Here is a 12,228-nt window from a genome sequence, read left to right on the forward strand (position 1 = left end):
AGACCCTGGGCTCCCCCTAGCGACAGCCTTGCCTCGGGCGGGGAGTACGCGGGACCGGCCCCGGCTCTCTGCCCGAGAAGGGGACGGCGCCGGGGCACCGTCCGCCGCTGGCCGGCCTCGCCGTTCGCCGACGTGACCCCGCCGGGCGGGCGCCGCTGCCGCCGGGCGCGGCCGGTGCTTTTTGGGCGGGGTGGGGCCCCGTAGCCTCCAGGCCGCGCGGGGCCCCCGCCGCCGCCTGTCACTATGGCAACAGAGGCGGCCACGCTCGCCTCACTGGTGTCACGTGGCCGGGCCCGTTTCCCTCTCCCACCTCCTCCCTTACGGCCCCGCCCTCCTCCCTGCCGCCATCTTGGAAGTTGGGTCAAGATGGCGGCGCCGGCCACTTAAGCTCCGCCCCGCCCCGCCGCTCGGCACGTGGTGGGGGTGGCGCGGTGACGTTGCCGCGCCTCCGCCGTCCCGAACCCGGAAGTGCGTCTTCCCTTTCGCGGGCGTGAGGGGCCGGCGGCGGCGGGGAGATGGCGGCCGCCGCGGAGCTGCAGGGGAAATACCAGAAGCTGGCTCAGGAGTACTCCAAGGTATCAGGCGCCAGAGCCCGTCCCCGACGCTCCGTGAGCGGCCGGTGCCTCCCCTCCCTCCAGCCGCTCCCTGCGCGTTACCCGCCTCACGGCCGCCTCTCTGAGGGGAGGGGGCCTTCTCCGATCCGCCCGCGGGGCTGCCCGTGCCTTCGCTGAGCCTGCTCCGCCCCGGTGCCACCGTGGGGCGGTGGGGCCGTGAGCTCTCTCCCGCCCGGCTTGGCTGCCTTCGGCGCTGTGCTCCAGCCGGAGCCGGGGGGGGGGCTGGTCAGGACTGAAACGCTGATTTTTGTGGCGGCGTGAGGTGTTTGGGGCTCGAAGGTTGCTTTTCCTTGAGGAGGAGGTGAAGGCAGGCTTGGGGAGGTGCGAGTTTGCAGGTGCCGAGGGAATTACGGTATTGCCGAGTGCCGGCTGGGCAAGCTGGCGTGAGGGGCAAAGTGGCCCTGTCTGCAAAGGATCCAGTGGGACAGCTAATGGGTTCAGCCGTGCCAGGGAAGTGAAACTAGCAGTGCTTTCTCTTGCGTTTCTATTTCCCAGTCAGGCATAAGGCTTAGTTATCTTCTTGGGTGTGAACATTTGTCGAGGTCTTGGTCTTGTATCTTACCCATGGACTCTTGAGTTTGCTTTGGCTGGTGGATGTGGGAGTTCAGTGGTGTTAGTAGTGCTTGCAGTGGTGTTGCAGTGTCTTGGAAGTGAGGGCACTTGATTCCACACTTGCCTCATGTCTGTTCCCATTCTTCTGCAGCTGCCCTAGGTGACTCTGCCTCCCGTTTCTGGTGCTGCTTAACAGAGTATTTGCAAAGACTTCTGGCCCATAGCGGAGAAAGCCTTTCCAAGATGCTCGAGATGATTTCTTAAATGGTGGAGCCTTGCTTAATATAGAACTCTTCATTCTTGTTTCTTCACTAAAAGGAAGAGGACACCGTTGGTCTTGAATGGCATAGTTCTTCAATGGCCTTGGGAAAGAAAGGCAGCACTTTGGTTTTGTGTAGCCCAGCATCAGAGTGTTTGGCACACAGCACTTGACTGTATTTGACACCTTTCCCTATGTTACAGAACGATGTTTTCTTTAAATACTATTCGCCTTGGAACTGCTATAAAAAAAACCCCTATACAGAATCTAAATTGTTCAGAGATACTTTTGTCTAATGCTTCCACAAAATCATTTTAAGAAAACTGAGTTCACTTTGGGGCTTTGTAGGTCAGAGTTCATATTTCTTGTTGCTTTCTACAGTGGCTCTGCTGTACCTTGGAGATTCAAAATGGCTCGGGACAAATTGATTGAGGGATTTTGCTGCTTGATTCCCAAATGAAGCTTTGAAATGTGGACTTTTGACTATAGCTTCTGAAAGTTCCAGCTGCTGGATCCTCTTTCTTTTAGTATCATGGTGTCCAAAAGCTTTCTTTGAACTTCATCTTGCAACTTTCAGCCTGTGATGTTTTATGGGTTCTTTATGGGAACTACTTTTTAGTCTCGTCCCACTTCTTGTGCAACAATTCCAGGGCATTGTGGGATCCCCTTTGCAGGTAACTCTTCGTTTTGTGCAAATGGTCAGTTTTTCAACTGGCTGTTTATTGTGTGCAGGTGGAAATGGAGAGTAGCCCTGGGAAGCTATTTGCCTGTTCGCTTAATCATGTTGTGGAAGCTAAGGGGAGAGGTAGACAAGAGCTTGATATACTCAAGGAGTGCCAAGGGAAGTACCTGCCAAAGAATTGCTTTCCCTCTCAGTTCACACAGCAGTCCAGAAGAAGGATGTGTATTTTCAGAGTCTCTTCTTCGCCTCGAGCCGCAGCTTCTGGCTCTCTCGCACAACCCCGATGGAAGTAGTAGTCAAAAAGCTCTTTCAACTTGTGACAGCCTTTGGTGGATCACACTTCAGCTTGGGTATCTCAATGCAGCATGATTGAGCTAGTTTATTCACTGCACCTGACATGTTCCTGCATTAGTAGCTGTGGCAGAAAAAAGGCATAGAAAACTACTGCACTGCTTTTTCTTGCTAGGGAAACCCTGTGCTTGGAAGTATTTCTGTGATGCTCTTGCAGTTTTCTTCTCTTGCCTTTGTGATGCCTGAACAGCACAGTGGGAATACTGCAGGGCAAAAGCCTGTGCTTAGCAATGTCAACTGACTTCTGACCTTTCAAATATATTCAGTCATCAGACTGAAAAGGTTAGCCATTGCTGTTTTACATTGAATTTTGCCTTTTATGCATCTGCCAGAGGTATTCCCAAACACTATACAAACCCTTTTAATTTATATCTGCAACAGCTGGACTCAGACATGTCAAATGAATACAAACTGCCATTGAAGAAACCAGGATTCAAGCAATTATCAAGGAATGGGAAGATGGAACTCTCAGTATCCTCATTGCTGCAGGGTAGAGGTACTCTGTGAAGTGACGGGACAATAGATTTCTTGAGTATCACTTTTCACCGCAGTGATTTTTAGCTCAGATTTGTGAATGATATAAGTAAGTCTTGGAGGACTTTTTCTTCTATGCTGTTCATGCATTTTTCTGAAGTGTTTGTCAGGTTGTTCTCTCTGGGTCATCTGCTGCTACCAGTAATAAGTATTTTCACATTAGAGTATAGTTGAGCTCTTCTTGAATCAATACAGGTTTTGACTTTATTGTGAACCCCGATTATGTTCCAGAACCCGTCATGAACAGTTTTGGGGAGAAGAGGGGAGAGGCAGAAATAGCACTGAATATGAGCAAGAACTTGATTAGTCAAGGAAGAAGTTGCAGCTCTTCCATATTTGTTCACTGTTCTTCAAACCTTAACTATATTTAAGTAACTAATTTTCCAAGGTACTTACTGAGTAAGAATTATGTTCTATTTGACCAAAATATTCAAGATGGTAAAGTTAACTTCTTGTTTCTTGGCAATTCAGGATATGAATTGGATCCTTTTTTCAACCTCATACCACTACTGTCTACCTGAACAGAATACTTTAAAAAGCATGCACATCTGGTGTTCTCATGAGAGAATACGATGCTTTATGCACATTGTAATGAATGGCTTTTATTTATTCCTTTGTCTTGCATAGTTATTGGCATCTCTTATTTTTCAGCTTCGAGCTCAGAACCAAGTACTGAAAAAAGGGGTTGTAGATGAGCAAGCAAACTCTGCCTCTCTGAAGGTAATCTTAAAAACTGCTCGTGTCAGATGTATTAAGCTGTGACAAGATGGGTAAACAGGAATACTTTTTACTCAAAGTATTGTGATTAAAAGAATAAAGGAGGAACTTGATTTAGTAAAAGAATTTCTGTTCTGCAACTAGTTTTCATTGTTCTCTGTAGGTGCTGACTTTGTAAAAGTGGAAGGTTGCTTCTTGGTGATTAAGTTGTAGAATGAAGTACCTACTTGGAGTGTCATCTGTGGGCAGCTCAAGGAAGTGAAATCTGCTTTTAAGTTTAAAAGCAATACTTTTGCCTCTTCAGTGTTCAAATAGTGAAGAAAGCAATTTTTTAATGTGTTAGTTTTTTAATGTGATGCTTCTTGTTGAAAGCATGTGTGAGAGTAGGTGTGAAAGTTTTAAAATTAAACTTCTTGGTCATTCAGGAGCAACTGAAGATGAAGGATCAATCACTGAGAAAACTGCAACAAGAAATGGACAGCTTGACCTTTCGAAATCAGCAACTTGCCAAGCGGGTGGAGTTACTTCAAGATGAACTTGCATTAAGTGAAGCTAGGGGCAAGAAGAACAAGGTATGTGCTAAAGGCAAAAAACTTGCTTAGCAGATGTCTGCTCCTTAAGTGTCAATATCTTATCCTGATTTCTAGCAGTAGTTGCTTTGTGTCAAGGGTTGAGCTGAATGTTTTTGTCAGAACTTGTGTTATAACAGATGTGAGTGAAAATACCCACAAAGCAGGTATTGATACATATATTATGTGCTAAGCAGTTCTGCACTTTTCTTTCTAGTGCATCAGCTAACTGATACTGAATTGCTGTCTCCCTTTCCAGATATTTATTAAGTGTTCAAACATCTGGGAAAGATCTTGGAGCTCTGTGATTAATCAACTTCTATGAAGGAAACTGATCACCCCTCATTTCCTATCCCCACCTCCTTGCTTTGTAATTTTGATGTCGACAGTTAACTCTTCAGCCGATGATTGTAGCTTTTCTAGTTGTCTCTTCTGTGAATCTTGTCAAATCCTCTGAAATCTAAACTTTTAGCTAGTATTCCGTATGTTTTTTCAAAATGACAGAATAATTTCAGTACTGCGATGTTTCTCTGCCAAAATGCTTGCTGATTAAACCTGGTTATATCATGTTCTGTCTAAAATCAGCCATGTCTTCTGTAGGTAACATCAGAATGCCGGGGTGGTGTGTCTGGACTTAAATAATTCTCAAGCATCCTTTGCTACCTTCCTCTTATGAGGAAACGCCTCTTAATTACTGACATCTTTTCTTTTTTATTAGCTCCCAAAATGCTGTAGCTATCAAGACTGACATTAAAGAAATCATTCAACTGATAGTAATATGATAATCTTCCCTACTTTTTCCCTAAACTCTTTTGCATTTTTTTTTGCTATCCAGTTCCTTGGCAGCATAGTACCTCTGACTTACATTATTCATGCACCATAGTAGATCATTCTTCAAAATGCAGTTTGACACTTCTGTTCTTTTATTTCATGTTATATAACTTACTGCTTCACTAGACATGTTTCCAAATTTTGAAGGACCTCAGCCTGGCTTGAGTAGTTTTGCAAACCATTGCTACTGACTTTCTTTCCTGTTCAGCTGTGAGAATGCACAGTTCTGTATTTCTTGGTTTTTTTGTTGTTTTTTTTTTTAAGAAGTGTTTGTACTACCTTTTAAGTATGTTCCCTTTAGTTTTATCTATAGGGCCTTACTGAGTATGCACATTGTATTGAATACCCCTCCACTAAGTTCCATGTCACCCTTACTTCAGATACTTACCATTGGGACACTGTGTAAATCACATCTAAGACTATTTAGATTAAAATTCAGATAGATGATCTGTGTCAGACTGCAATCCTTTTAGAAGGAGGAGAACATATGACTGTATAACAGTCTTCATTTTTTTTTGGTGATGGTACTACCTTTGTTTAGCAGTGTGGTAGAGCAGAGAAGCAGTGTGGGATTCACTGGTGGTCTCTGAGTCTTTTGAACAAAATGGGTGAAAAATGAGGAAACAGTTGGCAGAGAGATGTCTATATTCTGAGGGTAGTTGGTGGACAGTGAAGACCCTGTGTTTTCCAGTGCCACCTTGTGCTACAGCCTGCCATGGGATAGTGCACTTTCAGTGATTATTCCTAGTGCCTGCTGAGACCAGACCAGCTTACACCTGGACACTTGGTGGGGGCAGGTGTGCCTTACATGTAGCTACCAAACCAAATAAGCCCACCTGTGTAGGGTTTCATATCACTGACTGTGTGGAATCATGCAAGATTCAAATGATGTCGAATGGGCACCTGCCCATACAAGCAATTTGGTGTGTGTGTGAATGTGATGCCTGAGTAGAGGCTTTCCCGAGTCCTTATTGAGTTAGCGTTCTACTGTTATACAGCAACAACAATGTGAAGGAAAAAGTGCTGCTTTTAGGTTCATGCTGTGTGCAATATGTGTACCTTTCGATATATTAGGCAATGTAAGTAAGGTACGTACTCGTGTGCCTCTATTGAGAATTAGTGATGGGAAGTGTTTTCATATACTTGGGGATGGGCTTTGGGATACCTCCAGAGGCTTGGAGTTAATGAATGCATTTTCTTTCTTTTAGAAAAGTGCAGAATCCTCATCTCAGTTGAGTCAAGAGCAGAAAAGTGTTTTCAATGAAGATCTTCAGAAGAAGATAGAAGAGAATGAACGACTACATATACTCGTGAGTGAAATTTTTTTAGCCTTTCTTTTTAGTTCAGAAAACTGGTCACACAAAGATAGAGAAAATAAAATACCATCTGAAAACTAGTGAGTTTGAAGGCTTAGTTGTATGCGAAACAGTAGATTAGATCGGATAGCTTGATTATAAAGATGTTCACTGGGCAAATGAGAAAATTTCTACTTCAGATTAAGACAGTATGTGGAATAACTCATGTAATATGTGTTTTCTCATTTAGATTTTTAACTTTTGGTGACACTTAGCTACTCTACTGAAAATAGCCATGTAGTTGGTACTGGGTGGAAACTTCTTTTTAGTTCACTAACAGTTTCAGAATTGCCTTAAAATTCTGCAAGTTGCCATGATGAAGTCAGGAATTACTTTACCCAAATGGAATGCATTTCACTTTGGTTTAGAAAACTTGAAAAACCTTATGGCTCAAGTTTAGTTTTTCAGGTGTGTACTATTAATTGGAAATATATTTAAGGAATGCTTGGTACTACCAAACTTTAATAAACACAAAGTACTTGTTCCTGAATCCTTTTTCTCCGTAAATGTCATCATAAAATTTCTATTTGTCTGAGAACTAGTACTTGTTATTAACGTGGACTGGCTAATTAAATTGGTGTAACTCATAGGACTAGATTCCATAGTAAAATGAAGCTTTCATATGAGCTCTGCTTTTCTTCTTTTAGTTCTTTGAAGCAGATGAGCAGCACAAACGTTTGGAAACAGAGCTGAGAACTAGACTTGAGGTTTTGGAAACTGATGCTGCCCAGCATCAAGCTGTGGTGGACAGTTTAACAAGGAAATACACGGATACCATAGAAAAGCTGCAGAATGATAAAGCCAAATTAGAAGTAAGGAGTTTTCTCTTACTTGCAAGTTTGAAAAGTTTTGAAATGAAATGTCTTGCTGTGTCAGTACTTACATTGTGAGATTATCTTCTTGCATAAAGATCAAGTCTCAGACGCTAGAAAGAGAAGCTAAGGACTGTAGGCTTCGAACCGAAGAATGGTAAGTGTTTTTATTTAATATAATGAAAAATTGATTTAAAGAACTAACTGCTGTAAAAGATTAACCAGATTATTTTTAGAGAATCATACTTTAAAAAAAAAAAAGACACCCCCCCACCCCCGACTTTGATAAAACTTAAAATATTGGCAACAGCACATTAACATCAAGACTGTGCAGGTCAGCCCCCTGTTCCTTCTGCTGAGTATGTAACTAGACAATCAATTCCACAGATTCAGCTTTCAGTAAGAGCAGTTTTGTCGCCAAGCTATTTTAAGTAGCTGTGAAGTTGATGAAAGCTTGAAGAATTTATTTGTAATGGAGTGCTATAAAAAGTAAAGAAACTACTGAACTTGTATGAAACAAAGACTTGCAAGCCTTTACAAACTGCTTCTAAAAACAAAGCTTGGGTAGGTATGCTGAGACAACTGACTGAAAAGAGTTTTGAAGATCCCCCTCCACCCCAAAAGCTTCTTGAACAATCACTTTTGCTTCAGGTGTAATGCGCTCAGCTAGAATATTTGAAAGTTTTTGTTAAAGGATTGTATTGTTAGTTTTGGAATACCTTCATTGTCTTGAAGGCAAGTTGTAGAAAATTGGAAGAATTTGAGGACTGTGGGCCAAATCAAATTAGGGTGCACTTCTCTGAAGTTCACTATTAAGGTGCCTTTTTAAAAGATATATGTGCAGTATAGATCTTTAATGTAATGGATAAAATGCATAGTGAATGATCAGATGTAGAGTTCCTTCTTTCAAATGGTAACCTTGAAGTATATATTTTAATTATTTTGATAGATGCAAAGATACTTGAATTCCAATAACTCTCCTCTAATACAGGTCAGGGTTTCACTAGGAATGACTTGCAAAAGAGGATGAAAGCTGTGTTTTGCTGCCATTTGCTTTTTTTGTTGTGTTTGAAAAACAGTGTAGTCTTAATCTGCTGCTATTCAGTTCAGAGCTTGTCTGTTGTATTCTGTGATGACTGGGTAATTAATGTCATTGTAAGAAATTGTCCCTACCATTTAAGAAGGGAGGCTTTTTGAAAATAATAAAGCATGACACTTAAGTATTTTAAACACTGAAATCAGTATCTAATGAACACATGACAGAAGATGTCTTTGAGAGTACTGCTCTTTTTTCCCCACTCTTTCAGTGGAAGGGATCCATTTGCCTCTGACACCCATGCTTTATTCAGTAAAGCCAGGGGATGCATGACTTGACAGCCAGCATGCCTTGAAGATTAAAGGACAATGTAAAACAAAACATAACAAACTACTTGTTTGCCATTCCTTTATAGTACAAAAAGGAAACATCCATACTTTTGCAGTTTGTCTTTGAGTTTAGTTTCTATCATGCCCAGTGCTACTGCAGTCCATGTTGTACAGTTTCTGTGCAATTTTGGAGCTGCTCTTCAAGCGAAATATTTGTTAATGTGTATGAGCTACTTATTGGCTAGTTTCTTCATACCTTGCTTGTCTATTTTGGATTCTTTTTCCTTGTTAGTCCTGATAAATTTCCATGTGTCAAATGTTTTTGTAAAAAAAAAAAAAAAGGAAAAAACTGTCACTTTGACACCTTCCCCCCACCCTCCACTATATGTGCAGGAGTTCTAGATGTCAAATGGGAAGCAAAACAGTGAAGAATTTGGGGGTCTAAGTTAGGTAAGGTGTGGAATTTGGTCTGAATCAATATGCGTTAATCTTTGTTCACATATGTATATAATGCTGGAATTTGTTACTGCTCATCTTAAGAATCTATACTAAAAATACTAGTAGTCTTAAGAACTTATGTTCACATCTATATACAGAATCAAATGCAAGTGAAGCAGATCTAGTGAAAAATCACTTGAGAATGCATCAGAAACATAATTGCTGAGTCTTGTGGGAGTGGGCCATATCATAGCAGTGTTTAAATATGGGGCTTTGAAAGGCTTGTGAGGTATTTCTAATAGTGATATGACAGTTAACGGAATTACCCACAACTCACTACTTGCCTATTGGAATACTGCATCGGATATATAGTAACTAATTTAAAGGCCCTTTTGTATTGCCATTCAAATTCCAGTAGAAAAGAATACCTTCATATAGCTTATACAGTAATGGCAAAATTGGAAAATAATGTAAAGATTAACTCTGAAGTAAGTTGAGCTTCTCGAGAATGGAACTTAAGATTTACAACAATTTATTGCATCTTTCACTGCTTTTGTTAGGGATTAAAATACAATGTCATGTATTAAATATGACATAAAGGAGGAAAAATTATTCCTACGGTCTTTCTTCTGTCTAACTTCTAGAAAGAGACAAAGACCTGTACACTCAAGGGATGCTTATGGTGAGCTGTGGTGTTGGTGATACAGATAAAATTTTAAAGGTTTACAATGTGTGTGTGTGTGGTTTTTCGTTTGTCTTTTTGTTATTTAGCCAGCAACAGTTAAAGAATCTTCAAGCAGCTTTGGGCAGTAGACTGGAAGAATCTCTGTGCATAATCAATGAAAAAGTACCTTTTAATGACACAAGTACGTATTGCCTTGGTCTGGGTTTTGTGTTTAATTTTGGGTATCCATCTGGAGGAAGTACTTCTTATGAATTAAAATGTATTAGCTGTAAGAAACGTTGGACATCTCAACAGACACTTGGAGGTAACTGTAATAACTATTCATAATACACATCATAATCTTGTTTAGTAATCTTAAAATATTGAGGTTTGATTTTTTTTTTTATATATATCTAATGGAAACTAAAACTTTTGAAGGCTTTTGAGTAACTTGCCACTTATCTTGCTTGGTGTTGACAGAATATTGTAAAAGATGAAGGAACACTGTCAATTTACTGGTTTCTCCACAAAGACTACTTTAGTTACTCATCTTGAGGGGTATTATTTTTGGCAGGGTATGTTCAAGAGTTAGAGGGATAAACTCTTGATAAGGGGGTAAACTAGTGACTGCAGAGATGTTGGCTTAATGAGGCATTTTATCAATAGTGGTCTACACTTGGTATTAGTGGGAAGTCTGTCAGAGTGTCTCAGGTCTGATCAGAGAACACCCAGACTAGCTCTTATCCATGGCTTGTCTCAGACTCATGTTCATTTTTTCAGGGAAAAAAACCCTTTGAATTTTGGGACTTTTACCAGAAGCAACCTCCTTTCCTGTTCCTTTCCAACTGCTACTAGATAAACTGAAGTGCAGAGGATACCATGAAGTTAGGAGCGCTCAGCCTTTGCATTGCTTTGGTACAAGAATTGGTCAGTATGTGCCCGATCAGTGCCGTGTACTGGGTGCTTTTGTAAAAGCTTGAACACGAGGTTGTACTTGGGCAAGCACCAGTCCGTACTCTTCTGGCAGCGAGACTAGGAGGACCTAGAATAGTGAAAAAGCTGAAAGTAGTGGAGAAGGAGCGAAGAAGTGAAAACAGGCTGTTGAATTTCTGGTAGGTTTGATTGGTAGCTTTTGCATTTTTCATTCAGTTTAAAACTTGATGACAATGCTTCAAATAGCCTTAGGTTCTCTAAAAGCTGATCTGGCAGCGTGCTGCAGGGGTAAGCCTCCCAAGTTCTCCAGTGGGTTGGCAATCCAGTGAGTCTTGGCTTAGAAACATGAGATCATCGTCTCTTTAGGAAATGTTGACTCTCACACAGCATGTTATGCTTAGGTGTTGGTGCCTTGAGTTGATACGCTTTTCACTTCTTTCCTCTCACAAAGACCCCTTTACCTGGCATCTGCTGCCTATTTCTGCTTCTCTGGCTTCTTTCGCTGATTTTTTTTCTTTTACAGTTGGTTATCATTGTAGCGAGAAATCTGATGCAAATAATTTATTTGCTTATCTGCTCACTTAGCTGCCATAGCATAATGTTTTTGCTTGTGTAGGAAACTGCAAATAGTGGACAGATCTTTAGTGATAGAAGAATGAGAGAATGTCAGGAAGTGCTTGCCTATGGATTCCAACTGGCTTGCTCTAGGTGCTGTAGTTGGTTTTAAGTGTTAACTAGCCACTGGCTTCAGTTTCAGTAGCAATCAAATGACTTGTTGACCGCTAAGCGTGATTTTGAGAGTAGAAAGATAAAGTTTTCTGAAGGATTTATTTATGAGTAGGATTTGGTAATTTTGGACAGTTTTTTGTTCTGAATACAACTACCTCTTCCCATGTGTTAATTGCTAAATGTGAATGATACAAAAGGAGTAAGAAGCTGGAAATTTCCTTTGTGTGCAGATTTTAAACTAAAGTGGTTATTAGTCCATTTAATTGAGGATGGATGTGATCCCTTTTAAATCTATAAGACTTTCTAAGATGTTCTCTAGGTACAAATATCCCTCTACCTCTTTAAAAATTGTGCCTGCTTGTAATTGAATAATTGGAGTTGCTCTGTAACTGGAACAGAATGCTGAAATATGTGGAGAGTACATCTTATTCTAAATCATCAACAAATCAAGTACCTACAGGAGCTTTTTTTTTTAAACATGCAAACTATTAAAAAAATGCATTCATCTTATTTGACAGTCCCTGGAATGTAATTGAAATGTGAAGATAATCTTGAATTCTTTAAGGGTTTTTTAAAAATTTTCACTCTTTTTCGTGATGAATACTGTTCTTTTGGGCTAGAGGATTCTGCTCTTACCTATCAAATTCAGGGTGTTCAGGTGGTTAAATTTGATTTACAAGCTGAGGCAAGTATGGAAGTGCTTTCTCTCCACCTAGTCACAGTAACAGTTCTTAAGTGGGGATGTTTAGGCCTGCTTTATTGAAGCAAATTCTTTGTGTCCTTTTAGTTAATATTACTTACATGAACTGTAATATTACTGCAA

The 12,228-nt window shown here is 40.9% G+C and overlaps 1 protein-coding gene across 6 annotated transcripts in view; it reads left to right on the forward strand.

The window, feature by feature from the left end:
* Window positions 1-449: 449 nt before the first annotated feature.
* PPP1R21 (protein phosphatase 1, regulatory subunit 21) overlaps window positions 450-12,228 on the forward strand; it is a 33,384-nt gene continuing 21,605 nt past the window's right edge. For 2 of the 6 annotated variants that reach the window (XR_775040.1, XM_010577767.1), the window contains exons 1-7: window positions 450-575; window positions 3,644-3,712; window positions 4,135-4,281; window positions 6,318-6,419; window positions 7,112-7,276; window positions 7,375-7,433; window positions 9,851-9,945. Coding sequence is in view for 5 of the 6 variants with exons in the window: in XM_010577767.1 (XP_010576069.1) it covers window positions 516-575; window positions 3,644-3,712; window positions 4,135-4,281; window positions 6,318-6,419; window positions 7,112-7,276; window positions 7,375-7,433; window positions 9,851-9,945 (697 nt within the window). In the remaining variant the exon portion in view is untranslated. The other 4 variants (XM_010577769.1, XM_010577772.1, XM_010577771.1 and 1 more) reach the window with 4 other exon arrangements.

Source organism: Haliaeetus leucocephalus, unplaced genomic scaffold (assembly GCF_000737465.1).
Source record: "Haliaeetus leucocephalus isolate CR32 unplaced genomic scaffold, Haliaeetus_leucocephalus-4.0 Scaffold577, whole genome shotgun sequence".
Lineage (NCBI taxonomy): Eukaryota > Metazoa > Chordata > Aves > Accipitriformes > Accipitridae > Haliaeetus > Haliaeetus leucocephalus.